General features: G+C 40.5%; 1 protein-coding gene across 3 annotated transcripts; it reads left to right on the top strand.

The window, feature by feature from the left end:
- The first annotated feature begins 358 nt into the window (after positions 1 to 358).
- IL2RB (interleukin 2 receptor subunit beta) lies at positions 359 to 26,227 on the top strand. Of its 3 annotated transcripts, XM_063309228.1 has the most exons (11): positions 359 to 387; positions 483 to 572; positions 3,814 to 3,898; positions 5,058 to 5,172; positions 7,835 to 7,898; positions 12,468 to 12,573; positions 15,808 to 15,953; positions 17,470 to 17,644; positions 20,284 to 20,389; positions 22,418 to 22,502; positions 25,483 to 26,227. In XM_063309228.1, exons 3-11 carry the CDS (start codon positions 3,832 to 3,834, stop codon positions 26,224 to 26,226), a joined length of 1,608 nt encoding a protein of 535 aa, XP_063165298.1. In that variant the 5' UTR covers positions 359 to 387; positions 483 to 572; positions 3,814 to 3,831; the 3' UTR covers position 26,227. The 3 variants fall into 3 exon arrangements, with proteins under 3 accessions (XP_063165298.1, XP_063165299.1, XP_063165300.1); XM_063309229.1 differs by lacking the exon at positions 359 to 387 and having other exon boundaries at positions 451 to 572; positions 25,486 to 26,227; XM_063309230.1 differs by lacking the exons at positions 359 to 387; positions 483 to 572; positions 7,835 to 7,898.
- The last annotated feature ends 234 nt before the right edge of the window (positions 26,228 to 26,461 follow it).

The raw sequence follows: 26,461 nt of genomic DNA, 5'->3' as shown, positions 1-26,461 counted from the left end.
ATAAATTAAAATTACATAATATGGTAGTGTTAGAAATAAGGAACACTCATATGCATTCCTGTGCATCAATGCATTATTCAGGAGATGAATAAAATTGACTTGTTTTTTTGTTTTTTGTTTTATTTTGTGGTCCAGAGTCCTATTTTTAAATCCACTATCTGTTGACTTCTGGTCAATTATTATGCTGAGGGTATCTTTGTTACTGCGGTCAGTTCATCTTGAATAGTAGCTTTGATATCAGACCTCTATTCTCTCACTTTACAAATCAGGAAGTGTGCTGTGATGTGGTCTGGGGCTTTCTGACTGTCATCCTTTTAAGTCCTATTTATATTTTGGGGCCTCATCTCATTCTGACACAGCAAAGGAGCTGATGCTTCCTGTGTGAAGGTAAGGGCTAAGAGTAGGTGTGAGCATCAGAACATTCTCCTTTCTGATGTTATCATGTATTTAAGATAGTAATCCAGCAGCTGTGATTCTCATAGGGACATCATACCAAAGACCAGGATCAACAGCACTGCACTTCTAACCTGACTCATGAGACTAGAAGAGAAAGAGGACTATCATAAAACCAGGTAACGGATACGTGTGATGAATGGGGTAGCTTAAGAGAGGATGTCTTAAAGCAAACTTTTAATCTGGCAGATTTCGGGCATCACATCTTGCAGCTTCTTTCTTCCCTCAAAGTTCTCAAAGAAACAGGATTAAGAATTGGAATTTGTTAACTAGAGAGTCCGCACATGCTATGCAATCCCAAATGAGTGAACACTGTGAACATGCTTTATCTGTTTATACATCTGATTGATTTTTAACCCCCCCCCCCCATTCCTCCCCCTCTCATCAAATTCCTGTGAGAAAGGTTGGGTTGAGAGAGACCAATTGAACGAAAGCCACCCAGTGAACTTACATGGCTGAGGGTGATCTTGAATTTGGGTCTCCTTAATAGCACGTCACTAACCTGAGTGGCTTTTAAAGGGGATTGGATAAATTCATGAAGTAAAGAGATGTTATCAAGGGATGTTAGTCTTGAGACTCAATATGGGCTGGTGGCAGCATATCCCCAAATGCCACTTGCAGGGGAAAAACAGCAAGAGAGGCATATATCTCTACCTCCTGTTTGTGAGCAATCCAGAGACACTGAGTTGGTCATTGTGAGAAACAAAATGAGGTGAGTTGATCTAGAAGGGATATTTTTATGTTTTAATGTTCTTGATGTTCCCCATTTTATTTTAGGGTCCTTCCCTGGTTTTCTGTTGAAAATTGCTCTCTCCTGGCTGTTTTTTGCCTCTATATGTGCTCTTTATAACAAACAGCATTTTGGGGGGCAAAAAAAAAGTTATCTGACTGGTCACTTCTAGGGTCAGTACTGTAGATTATCTTTTTGTCAGATCTAGCATATAGTTTTGATATTCTGAAATTAGTAGCTAGACTAATCCCAAAATCCATAAAAAAGAATCAGCTTCTCCTTCTTCCTAATTCCAGAATCCTGCGACTCTATCATGAAAAGACATTTTGTTTCTCTATGTACATGTTGTTGATGAAGACAGAGAAACTGCTCTGAAGAAGTCTTGGGTGTCAAAATGATACTCGGTTGCCCAAAGAACTCTGAGTTGTGTGTAGAATCCATTCATTTTGAGACAGCTTCTACTTAAAGAAGAATCATTCATTTTGAGAAAATTTCCACTTAAAGTGTAAATGTCAGGGTGATTAGAATAATGACTGAAAATGTACCCAGGAAATGAAATACAATGAAAATTTGCATAGTCAATGGAGTAGCATTTTTTTTTAAATATTACTGATCAGGAGAAAACTTCTGAAAAGGACACTTCATGATACTTTATGGTCAAGTCCCCTGACATTTTTTTTTTTGCTGTGAGTACACTTGCATGCTGCCCAGAGTCCTTGGGGACTGAGCAGGTTTGTACATACTGTGAGATGAATGAAAGACAATGAAAATTTGCATAATTAATGGTGTAGCATTTTTTTAAAATATTACTGATCAGGAGAAAACATCTCAAAAACATCTGAAACATTTGGAACTTGGAGCACTACTTGGATGAACTTATAAAATGACTGCCATTGAGGAGTTTGTCCATTTACAAAATGGCTGTCATGTTGGGCATGGCCATTCACAAAACAACTCACCAGTAAATAAACTGAGGAGCACACTTTCCATCACCCCTCTAGCCTTCCAAAACTGCTTCCTACAACAATCTCCCAACTTGGCTAACTGTTCTCCCACCCGTTCTTGAACAAGTAGGCAAAAGAATTAGGCTGCAGTTAATCAACAGTTTTATTTTCCAACAATGCCAATGGGCCCATGTGAAAGTCCATATAATGTCCAGAAGCATCCTTGAAAATAAAGTTAAATTTAAAGACTGGTGCTCTTTGTGGCAGCATGTCAGCTTCCCAATTAGTGCTTACATTAAAATAATGTAAATCAAATTAAGAATCAGACAGAACAGAGTGCCTGTATCCTGGCAGACACAAGTGTATGATTTTGATGCCTAGAGGTATTCTGTTAAGGTCTCCAGTTACACAGTCTCACCTATGATTTTTAGGAACCATGTTATTGATATTGTTATTGTATTTTATGCCACTTCCTATACAAACAAATCTCAGATATAATAAAATATAAAATGCATGACAAAAATGTTAACTTTTTTTAAAGAAAGACAAAAGAAAGGGAAAAAGAGGTGTGGGAAAGGAAAAAAAAGGCAAACAAAACAAATACCATTCATCCCATGTTCATGTAGGAAGGCTGGGTGAAGTGATAAATCTTCAGAAGGATATAACAGGAGGTACCTATGATGTTCCTGGGAGACAGCATTCCAGAATACAGCCATCATTACAGAGAAAGCCTCTGTGCAAGGACTGCAATATAGCATTTTGTGGTTCCAGGCAAATGCAGTTGGATGTCTCCTGCAGGTCTCAGTGATTGAGGTTTTTAATGGTGAATGCCTTCCATGTATGTACATACATCCCATTCTGCACCAGTTCAGTTTTCAAACCAAGCACAAAAATAGCCCCATATAAAGCATGTCACAATAATCTAAGCATGTGGTTACTAGTGTTACTAGACTGGGAAACAGCTTAGCTGAGCTTCTCATAGGTGCTTCTCACCTCAAAGGTCACTTAGACATCCAATTACATTGATTACACTAGATGCATTCACATTCAAATATCTTCTATCTAACGTTTCCAAGACAGAGTGACCCCACTGAGAATAAGCAAGCTTTTCATTTCCTATCCACAAATTCTTCATCTTGTCAACATTAAGTTTCAATTTATTGACGTACATTTTCTCAATAAATTCATACAGACATTGATTCAGATGTTGTGAAGAAATAGAGATGAGTACAGCAAGCCACACCCAGCCCAAAAATTCTTGATAACCACTCAGCAGCTTCATAGCACTGAGGACAAAATAGCTTTGTGGTACACCACAGTATAGTTGCAAGAATCCAAAGGCATAAATACTCATTATTACTTTCTCATACCATTCCTGCAGGTAGGAGCAGAACTATTGTACCACAATAGCCCTACCTCCCAACTCATGAAGACAGTCCAGGAAGATGCCATGTTGAGGTTATCAAAATCTATGGAGATATCAAACAGGATCAACAGAATGGCCTCACTAATGAAAATCAAATTGCAAAGAGAGATGCCTTTTGCACAGAATGAGTGAATGAATGAATGAATGAATGAGTGAATGGATGAGTGAGTGAGTGAGTGAGTGAGTGAGTGAATTGATACATGCACACAATTGCAGTTGGGATTCCACTGAGATTGCTTCTTTTTTTTTTTTTCCCTTAGTCTTCCAGATCTGTGGTTATGGAAACCAGCCTGCTCATACTGCTCTACATTATTTCATTCTTCCAGGCATCAGGAGCCAGGCGTGGTAAGTTTGATTTACCGGTATATTACAGAATGAACACTAGAGCTATGTCAGGGCAAATGCTAATTTTGTGGTTTTCAAGTTGTATCTGTGAGTCCCAATTTTCCAGTGCAGAATACAACCAGAAAAAGTATTGGATATTCTGTATTCTGCAGGTACAATGGCTCACCTAAAAGGTCTCCAGCACACCACGCTCAGCCGTCTGCAAGTTTTGTAAAGGGATCCCTGAGTAAATATGCAGTCAGTGAGCCTGTTCCCTTTGTAGACATAACTTCTTCCTTGATAGTAGTATTTTTACCCATTTGTCTGCCTTCTCCTTATGATTCAGACTTAGAAGGCAGCAAAATGAGCAGAAGCTGATGCTGCCTTCACCAACTGTTTGTTCACTTACAGGGCACAGGCAAAGCAACAAGGTTGTGATATAACAGGGCTAATTAATTCTCATGACAGATAGCGGGGCCCTTGCTTTGGAAGGTGCCAAGATATTGAGCCACAACTCTTTTTTCTTGTTCAGTGTAATATAAAAGGAAGAGGAGAAAAAGGTTCCTGGGATAGTGGGGAAATGGTTGAGCTGAATGGATCGGTTGGCTGGGAAAGATTTGTCCCACATTTGTCTTTATAAATAAGCAGAGCTATTTCCAAGTATCCCAATTCAGTGGAAACTCTTCCACTGCTTTGTGACCCATACTGATTGGGTGAAATATGATTCAAAAAAGTGAATAGGAGAAGGAGAAGCTAATAATTTATATATGACGTGGAAGGTCCAGAGGGAATAGAAGCCGGAGTTAGCATAGGTATGAGGTTTCCATGAGAAAATGCAGACAAAGTGCCAGAAACAGTTTGTGTAATTTATTATTGAAGTCAACATCTCAGACCAGTTTATAAGAAAAACAGTAAAGGGTGACATGGTCGCTCACCCATCCGTGGTAGAAAAGTACTCCATGCTATCATGAAGATTTCTCTCATAACCAAAGTTTTGCCCTATGACTGGCCACATCCATAGTATGTTTTCTGATATCCAAATCTGCTCACCTACTAAAAAGAAAAAAAAAAGTTAGGGAATAAGTCTTCTTTTGCCTGCTCAGCAGAACTGCCTGGCGCAGCATGTTTCACACAGCACAGAATAAAATGCCACAATAGATTTTCACTTCTCCACTAACAGAATCCTCAAATCTGGATTGTTTCTATGACTCATTTGAGACCGTCATTTGCACATGGACCCCTGTGAAAAATGCTATGAAAGGGCAATGCCAACTCACTGCTTCTGTCGACTACGGGTGAGTAATCAGGAAAATGTATTTAGCGGGTAACAACCAGTTTTCCTTGTCCTAGGTCTATATAAGTCATTCATCAAGAGAAAATATCATCCCATCTCTTGTCAAGGAAATACATAGAAAATTGGCTTCCAGTGGCTCTCACAGAGCCAGCAAGCATCCCCTTGCTTGGCCAGTTTGCCTTTCAACACTCTTAGGACAACCTTGAATTTGAATACCTACACTCCTGCACCTTAGTATGTTGCAGTTTCTGTCTTGTAAGAATTTCATTGATATCTGGGATTGTCAAACTGGGGTAGTGACCCCTCCAAGGGGTCAGGACCAACTTTGGGGAGAATAGATTTTTTTTTTTTCAAATTTAGTCTCCATCATAAAAGTCAAGTTAGAGTTTTCAGTATTCCTAAGCTGATGGAACAATTTTCCTCCTGCTTCCTTTTTGTTGCAGAGTTAAAAGGGTTAACTTGTAACACCAACTAATAATACTGTAATCTTTAAACTATTATTTAGATCAGTGTTTCTCAACCTTGGCAACTTTAAGATGGGTGGACTTCCCTATGCTGGCTGGGGAATTCTGGGAATGAATTGATTGATTGATGATTGATTGATTGATATGTATTGGCTGCCCAACCAGTGGACTCTGGGTGATGTTCAAACTAGAAGAAACATGTTGTTGTTGTTGTTGTTGTTAGTTGCCATCGAGTCGTTTACGATTCATGGCAACCCTATGTATAACAGAATGAAATGCTGTTCGGTCTTGTGTCATATGCCTGACTTTCCAATGTTTTAATCCATTGTTGCGGTAATTGTATCAATCCATCACATTAAAGGTCTTCCTCTTTTCCTCTGGCCCTCAACTTTACCAAACATAAAAGCAGAAGAAACATAAAAACAGCTAAAAATATAAAATCAGACAGACGGCCCAGGCTAAAATTATCTAATAAACAACAAAATCAACAAAACAAAACAGGGTCTTAAACAAATAATTCTGAGTGGTCTTCAAAGGCAGCCCAGTGAAGAGTACATTGCAATAATCTAAACATAAGGTGACTGGGTCATGAGTAACTGTCTGAAGGACCTCAAGGAAAGGGCGCAACTGGCGCACAAGATGAACCTGTGCAAAGGCCCTCCTGGCCACAGCTGCCATCTGCTCTTTGAGCAGTAGCTGCAAGTCCAGAAGGACCCCCAAGGTGTGCATCAGTCTTGAATGGGGAAGTCTAGCCCCATCCAAGACCAAGGATGCTAACATCCCTGACCCTGGGAGTCCAACCAGCCACAACCAGACCTGGAACAGCCCCCAGACACTGGGTCAGTACAATGACAGCTTCACCTGTGCTACTCAAGGCTGAGATGCAGAGCTGGGTATCATCAGCATACTGATGATACTGCACCACAAACTGGCAGAGGACCTCAGCCAGTGGTTTTGTGTAGATGTTGAACAGGAAAGGTGAGAGCATTGAGCCCTGAGGCACCCCACATGTGAGGGGCCATGAATGTGATCTCCCCCCCCCCCAATCAATGCCAACTGGAACTGACCACTGAGGAAGAAAGTAAAGCACTGGAGTTGAAGTACGCACATCTTAAAGTTGCTGAGGTTGAGACATACTGATTTAGATTATGGATATTATTTTAAAATTACCATTATTATTATTATTATTATTATTATTATTATTATTATTATTATTATTATTTCAGGGAGTGGTGCCTTTGAGTCAGTGCTGACTCTTGGCGACTGCCTGGATGAGTCCCTGCAGTTTTGCTGGCAAGATTTCAGAAGTGGTTGGCCGTTGCCTCCTTCCTAAGGCTGAGAGAGAGTGACTGGCTCAAGGTCACCCAGCCGGCTTTGAGTGGGACTAGAACTCAGGGTCTCCTGGTTTCTAGCCTGGTGCTTTCACCACTACACCAAACTGGCTCTACCTTTATTATTCCAGCCTATTAATTTTATAAAATATTTAAATTAATGCATTAAAATTTGTCATGTCAAAAATGTTGATATAGTTCTGTAGTTTGCTTTGATTCCATGCAAAGCATCTGAAATGGGAATGGCATACTGGCATCTGAATGGGATTCAGCTGAAAATGCTTTATTATGCACTTTGCTCAGGCACTGCCTTTCCTCTCAAAGGAGCCAGGATGGTGCACTCTACAATACAAACAAAGCACCACCATACCAGAATTAAAAACATCCAGCAACCAAGCGAAACACAACAAATACCATTTCAAAAATAGGAGTCCTGTGGCCATATTACATCTCCAAAGTTTGTGAACAAGTACTGTATGTTTTTCCCTGTCCAAGGCTCCCGGCTTTGCCCAAAACCCATGCTTGGAGTGCTGCCTCTAAGAAAGTTCAGTCTCAAGCTATCACACCATAGGCCACTCCAAATTGTAAGATCTCCCCAGATGATCTTAAAATCTGGATTAAGAGATATTGGGGAACATTCTCTTTTATCTATTTCATTCCTAAAGTATGTTGGGGTTTTATACTCATAAGCATCAATATTCTGAATTGGGCCTGGCCGGTGCATAAGACTATCAGTGGTGTTAAACTAACAACCCATTCCTGCATGTGAGTTATCTGATCCTACAACTGCTGTCTTGCATTGGGTGAACAAATTGTTTATGTGCAAAATTAAGAACGTTGTGTGCCTTATGGGAACTCTTCCTTACAGGAAGCCACCCAAGACATGTCAAATGAATGGCACAAGCATAAGGAGTTGTAAGCTGATTCTTGAGGTGAGTGATCCATTGACAAATACTGGCCAATGTGAACAGCCTGTTTACAAAAGCTGTTCTCGATATATGAGGTTGAAAAAACATTATTTGATGAAGCACACTTGCTGCCACAAATTGATTAATCCTTCGACACCCACAAGTTCTTTGTCTTTCTGCTGCAGCATAAGAAAATTGTCTCATTTCAAGCCTCTCTGACATAGGGCTGAAATCTCTGCTTCAGTAATAATTTGATTTGTTTACCGATGTTGGTATGCAAAGACTCAGATATTCTATACCACTCTTATTCTTCTCCATATTACTTTGATCTATTCCCTTTCCTTTGGCAGAGGGAAAAAGAGAATATGTCATCTCTCACCAAAGCCATCAAACTTCTAAGGACCTATATATATCAAACAGTTAAAACTAATTTAACAGTTGTGGAGTGATTTTATTTACTTATTTCAACAGAAATTGAATTCAAACTTAATATCACAGTTAATCAATTAATTAACAATAATGTTTAAATGTACAATAAAATATGCAATTTTTTGCATATTTTGTTGTACAAACCAGCCCTCCATCAATAAAAAACAAATATTATCAAATTTCCACAAAACATCAATTAGAGAAAAAAAAATTGAATGGAGAGTCATAATAAAAATATGACATAAAATATCACCATAAAATATCAAATTTGTCTTAATAATCCTTTGGAGAATTGAGAGAAAAAGGAGCTAAAATAGAGTCCCAGGAAAATTAAATTCATTCAGAGCCAAGGTGCCATCACAGAGAAGGCCCTGTATCTCATATGAATACCAGCCTAACTTCAGATAGAAGTGAGAGATGTGACAGAGATTCAGGTTGGCATATGAGAGGATCTTGGCAAAGCCTCATCTCTGAATCCCCAAACTCTTCTGTTGAGACCCTCAGCTTAGATACCTATATTGGCCCTAATTCTCTGAAATACTTTAACAGATAGATGCAGTGTTTAAGGTTCCTGTGTTAAACTTATTTATTTATTTATTTATTATTTGATTTCTATAGCCGCCCATCTCAGCGAGTGACTCTGGGCGGCTTACAACAATAAAACTATAGAACAATTACAATTAAAACAGTTAAAATATAAAATAAATACAGAATAAATATACATGGCTGCCAAGCGAGCAATGCATGAATGTTAATACAGCCAAGAGACGGGACCATCCACACATTCGAGGCCCCAGGCCTGGGCACAAAGCCAGGTCTTTATGGCCTTATGAAAGGCCAGCAGGGTCAGGGACATCCTAATTTCTGGAGGTAGGATGTTCCAGAGGGTAGGCGCTACGGAAGAGAAGGCAAGCCTTCTAGTTCCTGCCAACTGACACTCCCTGGCTGACGGGACCTGCAGCATACCCAACCTACTAGATCGAATTGGACGGGCAGAAACAACTGGGAGAAGGCGGTCCCTTAGGTAACCCAGCCCCAAGCCATGAAGGGCTTTAAAGGTGACAACCAGCACCTTGAATTGCACCTGGAAGCACACTGGCAACCAATGCAGCTCCCGTAGCAGTGGTGTTACATGTGTCGAGTACCCAACACCATTTACTATCCGTGCAGCTGCATTCTGCACCAGTTGAAGCTTCCAAATGCTCTTCAAGGGCAGCCCCATGTAGAGCACATTACAGTAGTCCAGACGGGAGGTCACAAGGGCATGAGTGTCTGTGAGCAAAGCCTCTCGTTCTAGGAATGGGCGCAGCTGGCGCACAACCCGAAGGTGTGCAAAGGCCCTCCTAGCCACAGCTGCCACCTGCTCTTTGAGCAGGAGCCATGAGTCTACAAGGACCCCCAGATTGTACACCAGGTCTGTCTGGGGCAGTGCAACCCCATCCAAGACCAAAGGTGGAAAAACCTTAGCACCGGGAGGCCCACAAACCCAAAGCCACTCAGTCTTGCTTGGGTTGAGCCGAAGCCCATTGCACCCCATCCAGGCCCTTACAGACTCCAGGCACTGGGTCAGGACATCCACGGCATCACTCAGGTGGTCTGGGGTAGAGATATAAAACTGAGTATCATCAGCATATTGATGGTATCTTACCCCAAACTGTCGGATCACCTCCCCCAACAGTCTCATGTAGATGTTAAATAGGAGAGGGGAGAGAACCAAGCCCTGAGGCACCCCACAGAGTAGGGGACATGGGCTGGACCTTCCCCCCCTATCAACACCGACTGGAACAGACCCCAGAGGAAGGAGGAGAATCAGCGCAACACTGTGCCACCCACCCCCTACTCCCAAAGCCAGTCCAGAAGGATACCATGATCGATGGTATCGAAGGCCACTGAGAGGTCAAGAAGAGCAAGGATGGTCACACTGTCCCCATTCCGCTCCCGCCAGAGGTCATCTAAGAGTGCGATCAATGCCATCTCAGTCCCATAACCCAGCCTGAACCCTGACTGAAAAGTGTCCAGATAATCCGCTTCATCCAGGGTCCTCTGCAGCTGCCACATGACCACTCTCTCCACAACCTTCCCCAAAAAGGGGAGGTTGGAGACTGGATGAAAACTGTCCAGGCTGGTTGGGTTGAGCGATGGCGCCTTGAGGAGAGGACGCACCACCGCCTCCTTAAGAGCCGGTGGGAGCACCCCCTCTTTCAAAGAGGAATTAACCACCGCCCAGACCCAATCACGTACCTCCTCCCAGGCAGCCTTGACCAACCAGGAAGGGCATGGATCTAATACAGAAGTGGCCGAACTAGTAGCTGAGAGGCCCCTGTCCACTTTCTCAGGTGCAACCAGATCAAACTCCCCCCAGATAACCATGCCAGACTTTGCCCCTGTATCCTCCACTGGCCCTGCCTTAAAGCTGGAATGCAACGTAGAGCGAATGCAAGCGACTTTATCCGCTAGATGTGCAGCATATTCCTCACAGTGACCCTGCAGGAGAGGCTCGGTATTACTCCCTCCAAGGAGGGACCGAGTCACCCGAAATAGGGCCGCCAGACGGCTATCCACAGATGCAATAAGCGTGGAGAAATAACCACTTTTCGCCGCCCTTACTGCCACAAGGTAGGCTCTAATAGCGGCTCTAGCTCATGCTCGGTTGTCTTTGCTCCCTGTCTTCCACCAGTGGTGCTCCAGGCGTCTCTTAGCCCTCTTAAGACTCCTCAGCTCCTCCGTAAACCACAGGGAGCCGCGGGAGCCATGGGCACGGAGAGGCCGCTCAGGCGTGATCCAATCCAAGGCCCTGGCCACTCCCTCATTCCACGCGGCCACCAAGGCCTCAGTCGGACCATGTAGCAGACTTCCTGGAACAACCCTGAGTTCCCTCTGAAACCCAATTGGGTCCATCAGTCGCCTGGGGCGGGCCGATCTAACAGGCCCAGCCTCCCTGCGGAGGGGGGTGGCGCCAGAGAACTGGAGGCTCACCAGCAGTGATCTGACCATGACAGGGGAGAAACCAAGATCTCCCCCAATTTCAGAGCACTCTGACACTGCTCCGACAGAAAAACTAGGTCAGGCGAATGACCACCGTTATGCATTGGGCCCTGGATTACTTGGGACAGGCCCATGGCTGTCATGGTAACTATGAACTCCCGAGCTACCTCTGACCCCGTCCCCAAGGAAGGCAGGTTGAAATCCCCCAAGTCCATAAGCCTGGGGAACTCCACCACCAACCCGGCTACGGAGTCAAGGAGCTCAGGCAGGGAGGTTGCTACGCAGCAGGGAGGCTGGTACAATAGCAACAGTCCCAGCTGATCCCTAGAGCCCAACTTAACAAACAGGGCCTTGCACCTGGCAATCTGAGGAGCAGTGCCCCTGGATAACTCCCAAGTGTCTCAGATGACCACAGCCACCCCACCGCCCCTACCCTGGAGTCTCAGCTGGTGCCACACCTGGTAACCAGCTGGGCACATTTCAGAAAGGGGGACTCCCCCTTCCTCTCCCAGCCAGGTCTCCGTAATACAATATTTAGGGCTTTAAAAGAAATAACCAACATTTTAAATTGGGATCCCAAATAAACCAGAAGCTAGTAAAAACTAAGCCTCATTAAATTAATATGCTAAAACAATAGGGGTAACCCACCTGATTTTCAACAGAAGTCCGGATTGGTATTCTGAACCAACTACAGCTTTCAAACCTTCTTCAAAAAGCCCATGTAGAATGTATTACTATAAGACAGCCTAGATGAAACCAACGCTTGTAATAAGTGTCAAAATCACTGTTTTCCAAAGAAAGCAGCACTAGGCACATTAGTGAAAATTATTTAAAGACATTTTTTTCAGATTGTGAAGAATGCATCAAGATACACAAACAACACACACACATTCACACATATGATACAACTCAGAAGTGCATCCCAGAATTATTTGTCTACTGTGGAGGTGACCTGCTGTAGTATTACAATATATATATCTGTGTGAAAGTTTCCTTCCAAATTATGTAATTGAACAGTAAACCTCCAATTTTAATTAAGAACATTTAATAGCCATACCTATCATGAGTTTATGGAACATCATCTGACATATTCTCATTATATGTACTGCTCTTTGTAACAATGCCAGTGATAGTATAACTGGTTCTGTTCTTAATTAACAGCACCTTATTTGTTTTTAGGATTACAGCTTGACTATGGTAGACACTGTTCTCTTGGTTGTGTCTTGCCATACTGGGGAGAAATGGACAGAGGTTCATAATCAGACAATAGAACCATTTCAGAACAGTGAGTTGAAAGCGTCTGGATTGAAATATTTGATACTGTGCCGTGTGCCAATTCACCAGATTGTATGAGTATTTTCCTGTTCTTTTCCCCTATGATTCCTATGATTCCATGTGCTATCTTTCATATAGCCAAATTAGCATTATGCAGTGGAAAATAGGTTCATCCCCAGAGAAAAAGGGTAACAGTCATTGTCATGTGTGGGCATATGCTGTTATCTTTTAGCTATCAATGAGAGACGTTCAACAAATTAAATGCAGTCCTTGCTAAACCAGTAGTGGGAACTCAAGGATCGTGATAGCTTTGGACCAAAATAACAAACCTGATGTCAAGGACAAAGAAAACAGTAACAACCATAGCACAGGTAGATCATAATTCATTACGGTGGGACCTATAACAAATGTTTGCAGCTTAAAGTGATCCAGTTCTAGTTCAGGGATCACTCTATTCCACATTCTTCCAATTATTTTATATGTGAAATTGACTCTGGCTTGTTCCCAAACAAGTATGACTGTGTGAAGCATCCAGAGGAGTGCTACTCAAAGCAATTGAGACACTCATCCAAACCCACAACTCAAAGTTCTGAGGTGGGATCCATATCAAGAACCTTCCCATGTCATCTAACCTCATGTGTACATACAGAGAAAATAGTTCTGCCAGGATTGCTGATGAGATGAAATAATGAGGACTGTGAATTTTATGCTGAATCAGATTAGACTTAGCATAACTACTGGTGTCTCCCATGTTCTGAAAAAGACTTGAGACCACCACTATTTTTTTTCACGTAGGAACACCAGTTATATAGATATTATATTTTAACATTCCAAATCTGGGATCCTTCAGCTATGTTGTAGTTACAACCCCCAAATTCCCAACCAACATGGATAACAGCCATGTGGGTGGAACTGTGAGAGTTATAGATGCAACATAACTAGACAGTGCCAGGCTAAGAAAGTTGCACATTATCAAAGGCGGGCACTTGATACACACATGGCTAGATCAAAGTCAGCTTGCTAACTGTCCACCCAAATGTCAGTAAAACTTGCCAGATGTACTTCTTCCTCTAATGTGAGATAAATTTGTTTTTAACTGACTTGGCATCAAGATAATGGTGTAGGGAAGGAGTGAGTTGCACAATCCATATCGCTTCTGATAGTACTAAGACCAGGAAAAAGTTCAACTTATCTCCCAACTTCTAATTTCATGCTGTATCATCCCACTGTCCTTATCTCTGACGTCTACTCATCACATTGACCATAAATGAAATAATCAGAAGTTTATTCACCTCAAAGAAACTCTTTGACCCTATTCAAATATGGCTATATCTCCAGCAAAATGTGCTATACTAACCAAGATGCTTAAGAGACTACCTAATCCAAACTGAGTCGGTCTGTCCTGTGAGGACATCCAAAGGCAGCCTACTCACCGTACCGTCATGGTGTGAGGTTGAGGCCAGGGGACACGTGGACCAGAAAGCAAGCCTTCTTTTTAGCAGTCCTCACATTCAGGAAACACTCTGAACCCAGAGGTATGTTTGGCTCCCTCTCTTCTGGCATTTAAGATGCATTTTTTTTCTCTTTACACAGGCTTTTACTGCCTAAGCTAAATTGGTGGGCCATCATGTATTCTTCCTACATCTGGTTTTATTTATTTATTTAGAACATTTATATGGTCACCTAATTGAAACAATATGACTCTGGGTGGCATAAAAGACATTGTTAAACAAAGTTACATAGGAAAGTAACATGTACCATTAAAGCCAACTAAAATAATTACATGGCAGTCAGAACTATATATACTATAGTTCACCAGTTAGGAACTCTACTCATCTGAACCCAAGCATCTATGGAAAGAATCAGATTTTAACTGCCTTTCTAATAGATTGCAGGCTTGAGGCCAACTGTATATTGGGATAGTAATCATTTCAAAGTGCAGGGGCTGCCACTGTGGGCTTCATAAGTGATAACCAGGACCTTGAATTGCACCTGGAAACCTAGAGGGACCCAGTGCAGCTCATGGAGTAGAGGTAGTCATAATGAGAAATGCTCATAACTACCCACACTACTGCAACTGGAGCTTCCAGCTGGTCTTCAAGGGCAACCCCAGGTAAAGCACATTGCAGTAATCCAATCAAGAGGTGACTAAGGTGTGAGTGACTGTGGGAAGGGCCCCTGATCCAGGAACAGGTGCAATTGGCACACAAGATGTAGTTGCACAATGGTTCCTTTGGTCACAGCAACCACCCACTCTTCAGACAAGAACTGTGAGGCCAGAAGGACCTGAAAATGGTACTGTACACCAAATTTGAGCAGGATAGTGAAAGCCTTCACAGAGTCAAAGTTGAGATCTTGATAGGGTTGAGCTGGAGCCTGTTCTTCCCCATCCAGGCTTCCATTTCTTTTAATGTCTTTCTATAGTTTTTATTGCTGTTCACTGCCCAGAATCATGAGATTGGATAGTATAAAAATGGGATACATGAGTAAATCTTCAGGAAGTAGCAAACACTACATTATTTGATATCTTGAATGGGCAGGGTTCTTCAAAGAGGATCCGCTTCCAAATGTATCCAGCAACAACAGCTGTAAGTTAGAGAAAAGAGGGATGTGGATTTAAAAAAACCCACTCTCCCTAGTTCTCTTACTGCAGCTGTTGTGGCTGGGTCTACAGAAGCAATGGTCCCAGAGGGAATCCCTGTCACACACATGCGCACACACACATTGTTTCACCAGTTTGGTGTCCTGGGGGCTGGGCTTCTTTGCTCACAGAAATATTTCTCTTGGGACACCTCCAGCAGCAATGGATACGAGTTACAGAGAGGGGTAGGACGAACATTCAAAGTCTATTCCATCTCCCCATCTCCTTGCAACTGCTGTGATATGTCCCCAGCACGTGGCTATACAGAGGCTCCACACACCCCAGGAAGTACCTCTTTGATTCCTGATTGTGCAGCATTCTTTCAGTTCTACTTCTTAGCTGGGTAGAACTCCTTTGCTCGTAAAAGTGTTCTACTCCCTGTTTGTCTAATGAGGATAAATGTAGTAGATCAGAGGACAATTAGGATTATTAGGTAATTAGGACAATTTCCTCTCTGTTGAACTGTTGCTTTGTTACCAGCTCTACATGGAAAGGGGGGAAGTGGTCCGTTTGTTCTTACTGAATTTTATGATAGCTGCAACATTTAACATATATACTATTAAGAAAGTTAGTTATCAGTTCCTTTCTTGCTTTCAAATTTAGTTCAGCTCCAGCCTCCTTGCAAGTTTCAACTGGAAAATGCCAGCAAGCCTTCCTACAATTTCACTTGGACACTTTGTGTTCTCTCTCATTATCTAAAAGAAAAACTGGAATATGAAGTACGGTATAGAGCAACTTCTCCTGGTGAGGTAAGCAGGAAGATTTCTTTATGGAAGGCAATGACTTGATTCCACTGATTATTTTTTACTCTCCAGTTCTGCTTTGGATACCCAATAAGATTATAAGCAATGTGGTATAGGAAAATAAAAACACACAGTACAAAGGCATGGAAGAAATATCCACCTATTCTTGAGGCTCGATAAGAGTTCGGCTGCAGGGGATGGATGAGCTCAAAGTCTTTGGCTTACTTCACATACCACTCTAAGCCTCTGTGTGCTTAACCATGCTTTGATGAATAAATCACAGCTGGCTGGGTTCATACAATATGCTAAACCAAAACCAAACATGAGCCCAGATAGTGTGATTTATAATTCAAGGTTTAGTAAGTTGTCTAAATCCAATCAACTGTAACTTAGTTGTCAAGCTGAATTTGTTAAACCCAAGACAATGGCTTAATGCAATGTGCAAACCAAGGTATCAGTTGTGTTCAGCTGTTATTATTGGGTTTGACATACTGAACTGGACAACTGCTGAAAACTGGGAAAAACCAAAAGCTGATATATTTGCCCCACCTCAATTGATATTTGAGAGACCAATTTCAAAACTTCACCAGTGGCATCCACTGGAGTGGGAGGGATGTCAGTTGACACGCTGACAAAGGGGCAGGGCTTCAATCATGCTGCTTCAATTGCCATATTTTTTTTTTACATCCTCCTCCCCCCAGATGCCACTGATCCCCACTTGTACCCTGAAGCCTTCGGGGATAGTGGCATCTGGGGGGAGATGTACCCTGAAGCTTACCCTAACTTGCAGGGTTGCTAGGAGGATGAAATGGGGCAATGGGAAGAACTCTGAATAAAACCTTGGTGGTCTTTGGAGGAAGGACCTTTAAGTGGCAAAAATGAAACATACTTCCAATTTTAATCTAGATAAGATGGATTTTTAGTTGTTGCAAATTTTAAAAACAGAAGTAGGGTTTGCACATAATATTAGGCTATGAGGTTTCTTGTTTCCATTGAGATCCATCCACAAATTCAGAAGGAACTGAATTCCCTAATTGAGCACTCTTCAAATGTATTACATCCCTATAACACCCAGCCTGGATGGCAGCTGTAGCCTAATGAATAAGGAGAAGACAAGACTGTCTGGAAGCCCAAGGTAGCTAGGGAAAACTTATTGTGGTCAGAAATTGCACTCTGTGTGTGTGTGTATGTATGTTAATGTTTTCTGGTCACTGAGATCTATAGACAGTATTGCAGTAACATCACTGGAGTGGCCAGAGCTGGGATATTCAAAATTGGGGCGGGGGGGCATATGATAGGATGGAAGCCTTAAGACCTATTTTGCCCCTTACCCAGTTGGTTCTTTTGCAGATGAATTTTTGTGGCATGATCCAGGAGTGCTATAGAGGATCTAAGCCACAAGCAGCCCACAAGCTGTAGGGCTATGAATTCTCCATCCTATCCTGGTGGCAAATGTGCAGAGGTTTTATATACCACAACTACGCACAACTCAAATATCATTACTTTTGATTCCATTTTGCAGACTGACATAATCCTGCCCATAGCTCAGGATCAGAAATGGCTAATAATTGAGAACCTTTCTCCTGACACAGTATTTGAGGCAGCCATTCGTGTAAAAGTACAACGGATCAAATATTATAACAGTATATGGAGCAGATGGAGCACACCTCCTATAAGATGGAGGACAGATCCTGAAGGTAAGGTGCATAATAAAAAGCTTGTGTCATATCTAGAGAACATGTTGGATAATGATTCCCAAGCATGTAAGTAGAAGACTCAAGTGTTATGTTTAACCACAATCCTTGAGTTTAAAAAAATTATAAATAAGAACTCTGGTGGTGTGCATATATGTTAAGATGTGGGAGGAAGTTTCAGGCAAACAAACATGTTTACAGTTTAATGTACAGTATCTTGCATGGATAGAGTCCAAGGCACATACACATGCAAAATTAGGGACAATTTTCTGCCTGCATTACTTTTGCACATGTTTACTCATAAGCCTATTTCAAATAATATTTTTCTTAAAATATGCATCTTTATGAGATATTTAGACTGTTTGTTAGGAATGTACACACTTCAGAAATGTATTTATTATAATATTTATAGAGTGCCATCTTCCATATGCCTCCAGGTGGATTATAGTCATAACATATCCTATAAAACAAAACAATGAACATCATTTTAAAGAAACATCTCAAAAACACTCCCGTTAAACAAAACAAACTACAGTAAAATTAAAATCTAAATTAGGAATTGAATTGGATTGAATGAATTGCTTTCAATTAGATAATGCAAGTATACCACCTCTCTGCTGTTTATTAAAGCAGCCAGTCTTTTTCAAGCTTCTGCCTGAGCTGGAAAATAGTGTAGCTGTTTTAAGGAGACCACTGATTGAAGTTAATGTGCCTCTTTTAAACATTTACATTCAAATGTTGCTAAACGTCTCACGTGTGAAAGATTAGGTTTAAGTCTTTTGCTTCAGGATGCAAAAACTTTTAATCAATATAATTTTCCAGTATGTTATTTGAGTTTCCAACTTTTGGGACTACAGAATACATCTGGAATTCACAGGTGGAAGTGTGATATAATGGTTAAGGTGTTGGATTAGGACTGAACTACTGTAGGTTAGACGCAAGTTCAGATCTGTCTTCAGACATGGAAGCTCACTGAAAACCTTGAGCCATTGACTATCTCTTAGCTCAACCAATCCCAGAGGATTGTTGATGTGGATAGAAAGTAAGGGGGGTCTATATGCTAATGCTACCTTGATTCCTGAAGGAAAGGTGGAATATAAATATAATGTTGGAGAGAGAATTCCACTAAGCGTCGTGTCCCTGGGGTTAAAAAATATCAGTCCTTGTGGTGCACTATTTACCCATTTATTTACAGAAAAATGTGCAAAGAACAATAACACTTACACATAGCACTCTAGAAGTTGTTGGTATATAAAGGTTACAAATTCCGTAGAGAAAGCAACGTCCATAATCCAATAAACATAGTCCAGTGTACAGTAAATCCAATATCCAAATACAGCAGTTAAATTGTCAAACAAACCGGCAGAGTAACAGGAAGACTTTTCACAAATGAGAGAGAGAATGCCTATGCTTTGCTTCCATATTTATGTGGCTGCTAGCCAATCAAATGCCACCTTGCATCACCCTGCTCTGTCATTGTCTTGTGACTGTCTTGTGCTGGACATTGCATCAGACATTGCTGGACATTGCATCAGACCATTAGACAGCACTTTTTCTCTGCCTCACATTCTTACATTTCCCAGACTGCTTTGCCATGGAAGTAACATCCCTGACATCTAATGAATAAATACTAGCTACCATACAGATTCTACCTTTTCACACAATAGCTGCTATTTTTATTCAAAAGCTAGTGCAGCCAAGGATGTCCACAGGAGAGGTAAAAAAATGAGGCTGGTAGCTGCAACCATGGCAAATGTAAAAAGAAAAAAGAAAAGTAGGGCTTTGATCATCCAGTTGTGGCTGCCATCTTAACTTTTCTGATTCCCTGTTCCCATGGATGCCTCTGGGTAGAGTTAGGGTCAGAATTGCAAATTAGTTCTTTGACTCCAGAATGCTCCAACACCCATTTTAGAAACAAGCTGATAGGGCTCAAACATAAGTAACTAGCTCACAAAACTGAATGCAAGGCAAATATAGAACATAAGTTCCTCATGCTCAGTGATAAATTAGCACAAGAAAAGAGACAATGGTGATTGTTAGAAAACAAATACAACATAAATCCAGTCAAGACATGCAACATCAAAGCACAGGCTAGCAGTCAATCACCATTTTTATTTTTTAAGAAGTGTTTGGCAAGTATTCTTAGAAATAAAGATCATGCTGAAGATTAGTGTTTCCCTTTACCACATGTCAAGTACCAGTTTTTATTGCTGTGGTTGTTAATCTCAAAAATAACAAAGAACCTGATAGAAACCAATGAGTTTTCTGCAAGGATCATGATGCATGTTAGGGAGAGCTGCAGTGTGCCAGAGTAGGACCAAGGGGACCAGTTCAGATCCTCAATCAGCTGTGAAACTCACTGGATGGTTTGGGGCAAGATAACACTCATCTCCTAAGGGGCAGAAAGGAATGTTGAATCCTCTTCTTGAAGGAAAAGCAGGGCCAAAATAATAACAAAAGCAACACAAAAATTATCTTCCTCTTATTCATTAAACAAAAACTCAAGTCTGCAATGTTGAATTCAGTTGTGCACCCATAAGCCCATTTGCATATAAGGAGTCTTGCTGTTATATTTCAATAGGGCATAGTTGTCTTCAATGAATAGCTAATTTCTACTTGTTTGTTTCTGATTATTTTTTAAGCATCACCACAAAGTACACTCCTTCAAGTTCTTCCAGCCATTGTTGGGAGTTTCATCATTTCCATCTTCATCATTTTCTTTGTGATTGTATCTTCAACATCAAAATGGTAAAAGTGAGCTGAAAACTTACTTCCATTCTCCTGCTAGTTTATTATCTTCTGCTCCATTGATGCAGGTTTCTGCTTTGGCAAAATTTCAAATTTATAAGGCGCATTTTTACATAAGTTCACTGGTTCATTTAGAGACAAAAAGAGTTCCCACTTATTTCTGAAAATATACATTCTGGCAGGGGCTCTTGGCATTTATTTCTTTTGACATCAAAAATGCCTTGCATGCTCACCACACATTTTCTTACTTTTTTGTAAGTTTACAGCAGCATGGGGCTTTCCTCAGAGACTACTTCTCCTCTGTAGTACTTTCTTGACTGACCATGTGATCACATTCGTTTGAGTAACTATATGAGCATTTCAGGAAGCACTACAAAGAAGAACCCTGCTGTGAAAAACCTAAGAGCCCTGGCTATACATCTCATTTTTACAATGAGAGACAAACACTGGTTAGATGTGTTCTTATTAGTGTTTGCCCTATTATAGTTTCAGTGTGACTGAAAAGCCCAAATACGTTCATAGTAAGTTCTATGGGAGAACCAGTTAGGTTTAGTGGTTAAGGCATCAGGCTAGAAACCAGGAGACTGTAAATTCTAGTCCTGGCTTAGCCACCAAGTGACTATGGGCCAGGCACTCTCAGCCCTAGGAAGCAGGCAGTAGTAAACCACTTCTGAAAAACCTTGCCAAGAAAACTGCAGGGACTTGTCCAGGCAGTCGCCAGGAGTCAATGACTCAAAGACACTCCTCTCCCGCCAAAATGAAATGTTCTGTGTCCATACCTTCCACATGACTCCTCTCAAACAGCATTTTCTGTGGAAGAAGTAGATCTTAAATCTGGTTCAATTGTCCATAGAGCTGTGATGTAGAATTAATTACATGGAAACCCAGATTGATTACTACAGTGGTCATTCTGAAGCAGTTTATATGGTCCAGATGTGGTCCAGATGTCCAATGCATATGGAGTGTGTCAGACAGGGGACAGCTCCACTAAGGGATAGAAAATGTGGTCTCTATCATCATATCTGTTCAATTTCATGGAATCACATGACTTAAATATGTCTTTCCTATGTGAAAGAAAAGAAAGGTCTGGCACACCTTATCCCAACATATGGGATAAATAAGATCAAAGCAACTATTTCTGAGTGTAAAGAGGGGACCACATTTTGATCACCCTCTATGTGCCAACCTTTATTTGGTGCCCTTCATATATTTTGGACTCCAGTTCCCATTATCCCTAGTTGGCATACATAGGAAATTGTAGTTTAGCACATCTAAAGAATACCAGATTAGCAAATATGGTAATATGCAGTTTTTTTTAAAAATAATAAGGAATATTGGGATAATTTAGATCTTTATGTTCCCTTCACCTTTTTATGACAAAATAAATGCTATGACATTTTTTTCCTTTGTTCCCCTTGATTACATCATTTAATTCTGAATACAGTTTGCAAATGCAAAAGTTTGCATTTAACTTCCTCTAATTTTATTTGTTTATTAATCCAATTTATATAATGAATTATATTTTATAATGAAAATATAATTCACTTTTCTGAAGTTCTGAAATCCTGGAATGCAGGATTTGTAACTTCTCATTGTTGTGAGGTGATATATGTGTGTTTCATGAAGCAGAGGCCAATAATTATACTTTTTAAAACTAATTGTAAAAGGAAAAGATGGTGTAGCATTAGAAATCAGATAGAGCCAATTCTAGACTGCCTTCAACTGTGAAATCACTCCTTCCATGATAGTGTATAAGATCAGGAAATGTGGGTAGCCTCAGTCTGGAAATCAGAACAACACTGTGAATATGTTTCAGAAACCTGTATTACAGTTTGCTACTGTACCAACCCCCAAAATACCAACCCCCAAACTCTACAGCACCCTGAAAATGATGCAAAGATAAATCTGAGAAAAGATTTTGACATACTGTTGTTGATCCAAATCCCCTGTTTCTGTGCTTGCTTGTACTGTTCTCCAAACTCTTACTTATAGTACTTTCCATTCTCTTTCAAAATGTGCTTGCTTTAGCTTTAGAAAGATGTTTAACATCGATTTGCCAGATCCAGCTGAGTTCTTTCCTTCTCTCACCGCTGCCCATGGAGGAAATATCCAGGTATGGGGGACTTAGAAGTGGATGTATGGGTAGCCTGGGACAAGAGAAAGTAGACGAGAGCTAACCTGCCCCATGCCTCCCGCTGCAAATGCAGTGACACCTAGGGCACAGGATGGATGAAAATAATTAAGCTAAAGCTTCCAGTGGTAAAGCAAGATTAAGCTTGGCAAAATTATTATTAATCAACAGTGTTTATTACTACCAAATAAATACACCGAAGAATCAGCATAATTATGTCTTTAAATAATTTCACAAAAAAGATTTTCCTTAAATTACTGAAGTGATCACTTTCAGGAATTCTTGGTGAAATCACTGTAGCCCTAATTTAATCTGGTCACTGTTGTTTACAGTGTGAATGTTGTTATTTGTTTAGCAATGGGCATATCTGTCATATTTAGTTTTACCCTGATGATGATGATGATGATTTTTACCAAATCTTTACTGATTTTATTAAAATGCTGTTTAGCTTGTATATATATTTAGCAAGAAAAAAGGCTGGATAAATATTTATGCACATTGTATGTATTCTTGTATCCAGGGTTTTCATTTATTTCTCTGAACATGTACTACTTTATGAATAGTTTTGAGTTAATTGTACAATTTGGAAAATTCCAAATTTCTACATGTTTTGGGTTCTCCAAACTGTTGGGGAGCTCTGAAATTGGTTGTGTACAATTTTTCCATATATCCCTACATTTTACTTGGGTGTATGTATAGATCAAAATACATCATCAGTATCAGCCTATCATATCTGAGCAATACAATTATAAACTCAGGAGAAAAAGCTTTCTCTAACTTTTCCTCTTTTTTTTCCTTGCCATATATGCACATGTTTTATCTTTAGGTTTTGTTTCCAGCTCTAAATAGTACAGAATCAAACCACTCTGCTGGAACACTTCACTTAAAGCCTACAGTGACAATTAAAGATGATCTCATGTCATCTCATCTCATGTCATTCTCTATTGTAATGAGAATCTGTAACAGATGACAAAGGTCAACTGATAAAATCTAATCAACCAAAATGATATATAACATTCAAACCTTCACTTTCAAGATTTAGGTCAAACCACGTGTTTGGCTGAAAAATATAATAAACTAAACTAAACTGGGAAGCAGATGTTAAGGGTTTTAGTTTTGATTAGAGCAATAGGAAATGTTTAACCTCTGCTATTCTCTTCTGAAACAAAACCTCTAGGCAGCAGAAATCCTAGAATGAAAAAAGGAAAATTCCCTTCCCTCCCTGCCCACAACACTATTCAAATAATATTTAGCATTTAGATGAGGAATAGGGTAAAGGCTACCATCACCACTTTGACAAAATTAAAGACCTCCAGGCAGCTTTTAGAATGCACAGATTTATAATATTTTATAGGTGATATTTTTCATGTCATCATTAGGCAGTACTGCTGTATCATGAATAGTTGTTGTTTTTCCTGAAATAAGTTACCTAAATGTATCACAAGTTAATTTCATGTTGTGTTTCTCCACAGGTACACAAAATGAGAGGATAGTGGTGGGGGGGAGGCATAAAAATGTACCCATTTTTGAAGAATCAATGTGAGAGCCCTAATTAAAAGCTGTTTGGCACATTTGTTTAAGAAATGCAAATCTGGTCAATTCTACTTTAAATTCACTCCAAAGTTATCAGGTACCCCTTTTTGCAAACCATTTAATTCAAAGTATTTAGTTCAAATCCTGGAGGATAATGAGATCCTGATGAAAAGAATTTGGAAATTTAAGAGCTATAGGGAGCATCCCCCACTATAAAATCTTTGAAATATAGACATTAATGTGAGAAGAGACCATTAATGCTCATGCCCTGAGTAGCAGTTACCTCAGTGAGAACATACATGCACAGTGCCAATAAAACTGCACGTGTGTGTGTGTGTGTGTGTGTGTAGGACCCGAGGTTGAGGAAGACACATACCACCCACAGGGGTGAGAAGGGAATTTTTGTATATGGTCAACACCAGCTAAAGAACTGGCAAATGTGATTTCACATTGTTGTGCATATAATAATATTACATACTTTGTTGTGTGCTGCCTAGAGTCACCTTGTGTGAGATCGGTGACCATATAAATGTGAGCAATTAATTAATTAATTAATAGAAAATCCATATCAGCCATTAGAACCATCCAAAAAGGAAAACTTAATTTTCCTCTGGTATGGTTCAGACAGAACTGGTAAGCTTTGTGATCGTTTCTACAATCATGAGGAAATGCTGAGGTAAATGCCATGCTAATTGTTTGTAATTTTTACACTAGTTTTGTCCATTTTAGCCTATCCTAGATATGCTTTATAGGAAGACCCTGGTTGCCTTAGAAAATTTAAATTGAATAGCATGAGATACTGTACATGTTGCAGAAAAACCTGAAATAGTGTACTTCAAGAGAAATAAGTGACTGAGTATGAAATAACTCACATCACCCTTCTCTTTTGCTTCATTTTGCTTATTCTGGGTATAGGGCAGCTGCATTATTTCATCCATTTTACAAGCAGTCTTACCTGGGATGATCATAGTATAAGACCATATAATGATATATTTTGAGCAAAGAAAACATATAACCTTGGGTCTGTACCACAATAGAATTTCAGAATAACTCAAGTCCCCAAACATAATAGACAACTCTTAGAAATCTTTCCTCAAGATGTACAACATTAAGGATTCACTGACTTTCAAAGACAAAGTTGTCCTACATCAGTCTTCTCCATTCCACTACCCTCTAGATATGGCCATGCTGGTTGGAGATTATGGGAAGTGAAGCCCAATACATCTAGAAGGCACTAGGTTGGGAGAAGTTGTTCTAGGGAGTATGGCAAATAATGTTATTATCTATGTAAAAGATCATACAGAATGTTACAGGCCAATTTCTTATGGGAATGGGAGAAGATATCCTAAATATCTGTATGTTAAGGTACGAAGTTTGCACTGCAGCCCACTTTGAATACTAATCCCCCTTTTTGTACTTTTCCAACCAGCAGAAGTGGTTGTCCTCCTCAGCCTCCATTACTTCCTTCCACATTACAAGTGAAGCTCCCAATATCTCTGTGTTGGAGATCATGCAAAATAGCAGCAAGGAGTCTTGCCTTCTCCTTCCTAAGGAATACTTCACACCTATTGAGAACACAGCAGGGACCAGTGGACAGTCATCAAGCAGCTGTTTTACCAACCGTGGCTATTTCTTTTTCCGCCATCTTGACTCCCTTGAGATTGATTCCTGCAAGGTGTATTTTACCTATGATGCTATGACTCAAAAGAGAAGCAGTGAAGATAGTAAATCCTATTTCTACAAAGAGCTCCATGAAACAGGTCAAAATTTCCCATTGTCTACCAACCTTGTGACAAACCAGGAAAATGATGCTTTTCTTCAAGATTATTCAGGAGGATGTCTTCCATCAGGGGAGAACTTCCCAACAGCATCAACAATAGAACAGGATGGGAACACAGAAAAGAGAATTCCTATTGCCTTGTCTTCAAAAACTCCTGAGCAGTATTCCATGGATGGTTCAAGTGAGCCAGAATCATCTAGCAACAATACAGATAGAATAGGCTTACTCAGAAATGAAGGCTTATCTAACAGTGTTATGGGAAATAATAGGTTCATGTTTCCAAATCAAGGCCGGTCCAATGATCTCTGCAGAACTGCATCCTCCAGCCAGATCCCCAGTTCCTCAGAAGCCTACCTGTCCTTGCAGGATCTTCAGAGTTATCATTCTGTCTAATTACACATCATCCACTCACTCCAATCAAGGAAGAGGAAATAGATCTCCATCCTTTTAGCATGGTTTCAAGGAAAAGAATGGATAGAAGATTCCATGTTTTGTAGGGTGTTAGTCTTCAGAGAAACATGGCCAGATAAGCTTAAAGTGCCTCCAAAGTTTCTCTTCTATACAGTACTTTTGTTATTGTTCTTTGCATACAGTTTCACATCCCAAAATCTCACATCACTAAATTTTG

Source organism: Candoia aspera, chromosome 7, assembly GCF_035149785.1.
Source record: "Candoia aspera isolate rCanAsp1 chromosome 7, rCanAsp1.hap2, whole genome shotgun sequence".
In the NCBI taxonomy this organism is placed as follows: Eukaryota; Metazoa; Chordata; class Lepidosauria; order Squamata; family Boidae; genus Candoia; species Candoia aspera.
This window is presented reverse-complemented; position numbering and strand designations above follow the sequence as displayed.

Bases quoted from the DNA above. Each gene is read 5' to 3' on its own strand.
- IL2RB (XM_063309228.1), top strand. From the start codon at position 3,832: ATGGAAACCAGCCTGCTCATACTGCTCTACATTATTTCATTCTTCCAG. The intron at 17,645-20,283 runs GTAAGGTGCATA...TTATTTTTTAAG, and splicing joins ATGGAGGACAGATCCTGAAG to CATCACCACAAAGTACACTC. The intron at 22,503-25,482 runs GTATGGGGGACT...TTTTCCAACCAG, and splicing joins CCCATGGAGGAAATATCCAG to CAGAAGTGGTTGTCCTCCTC.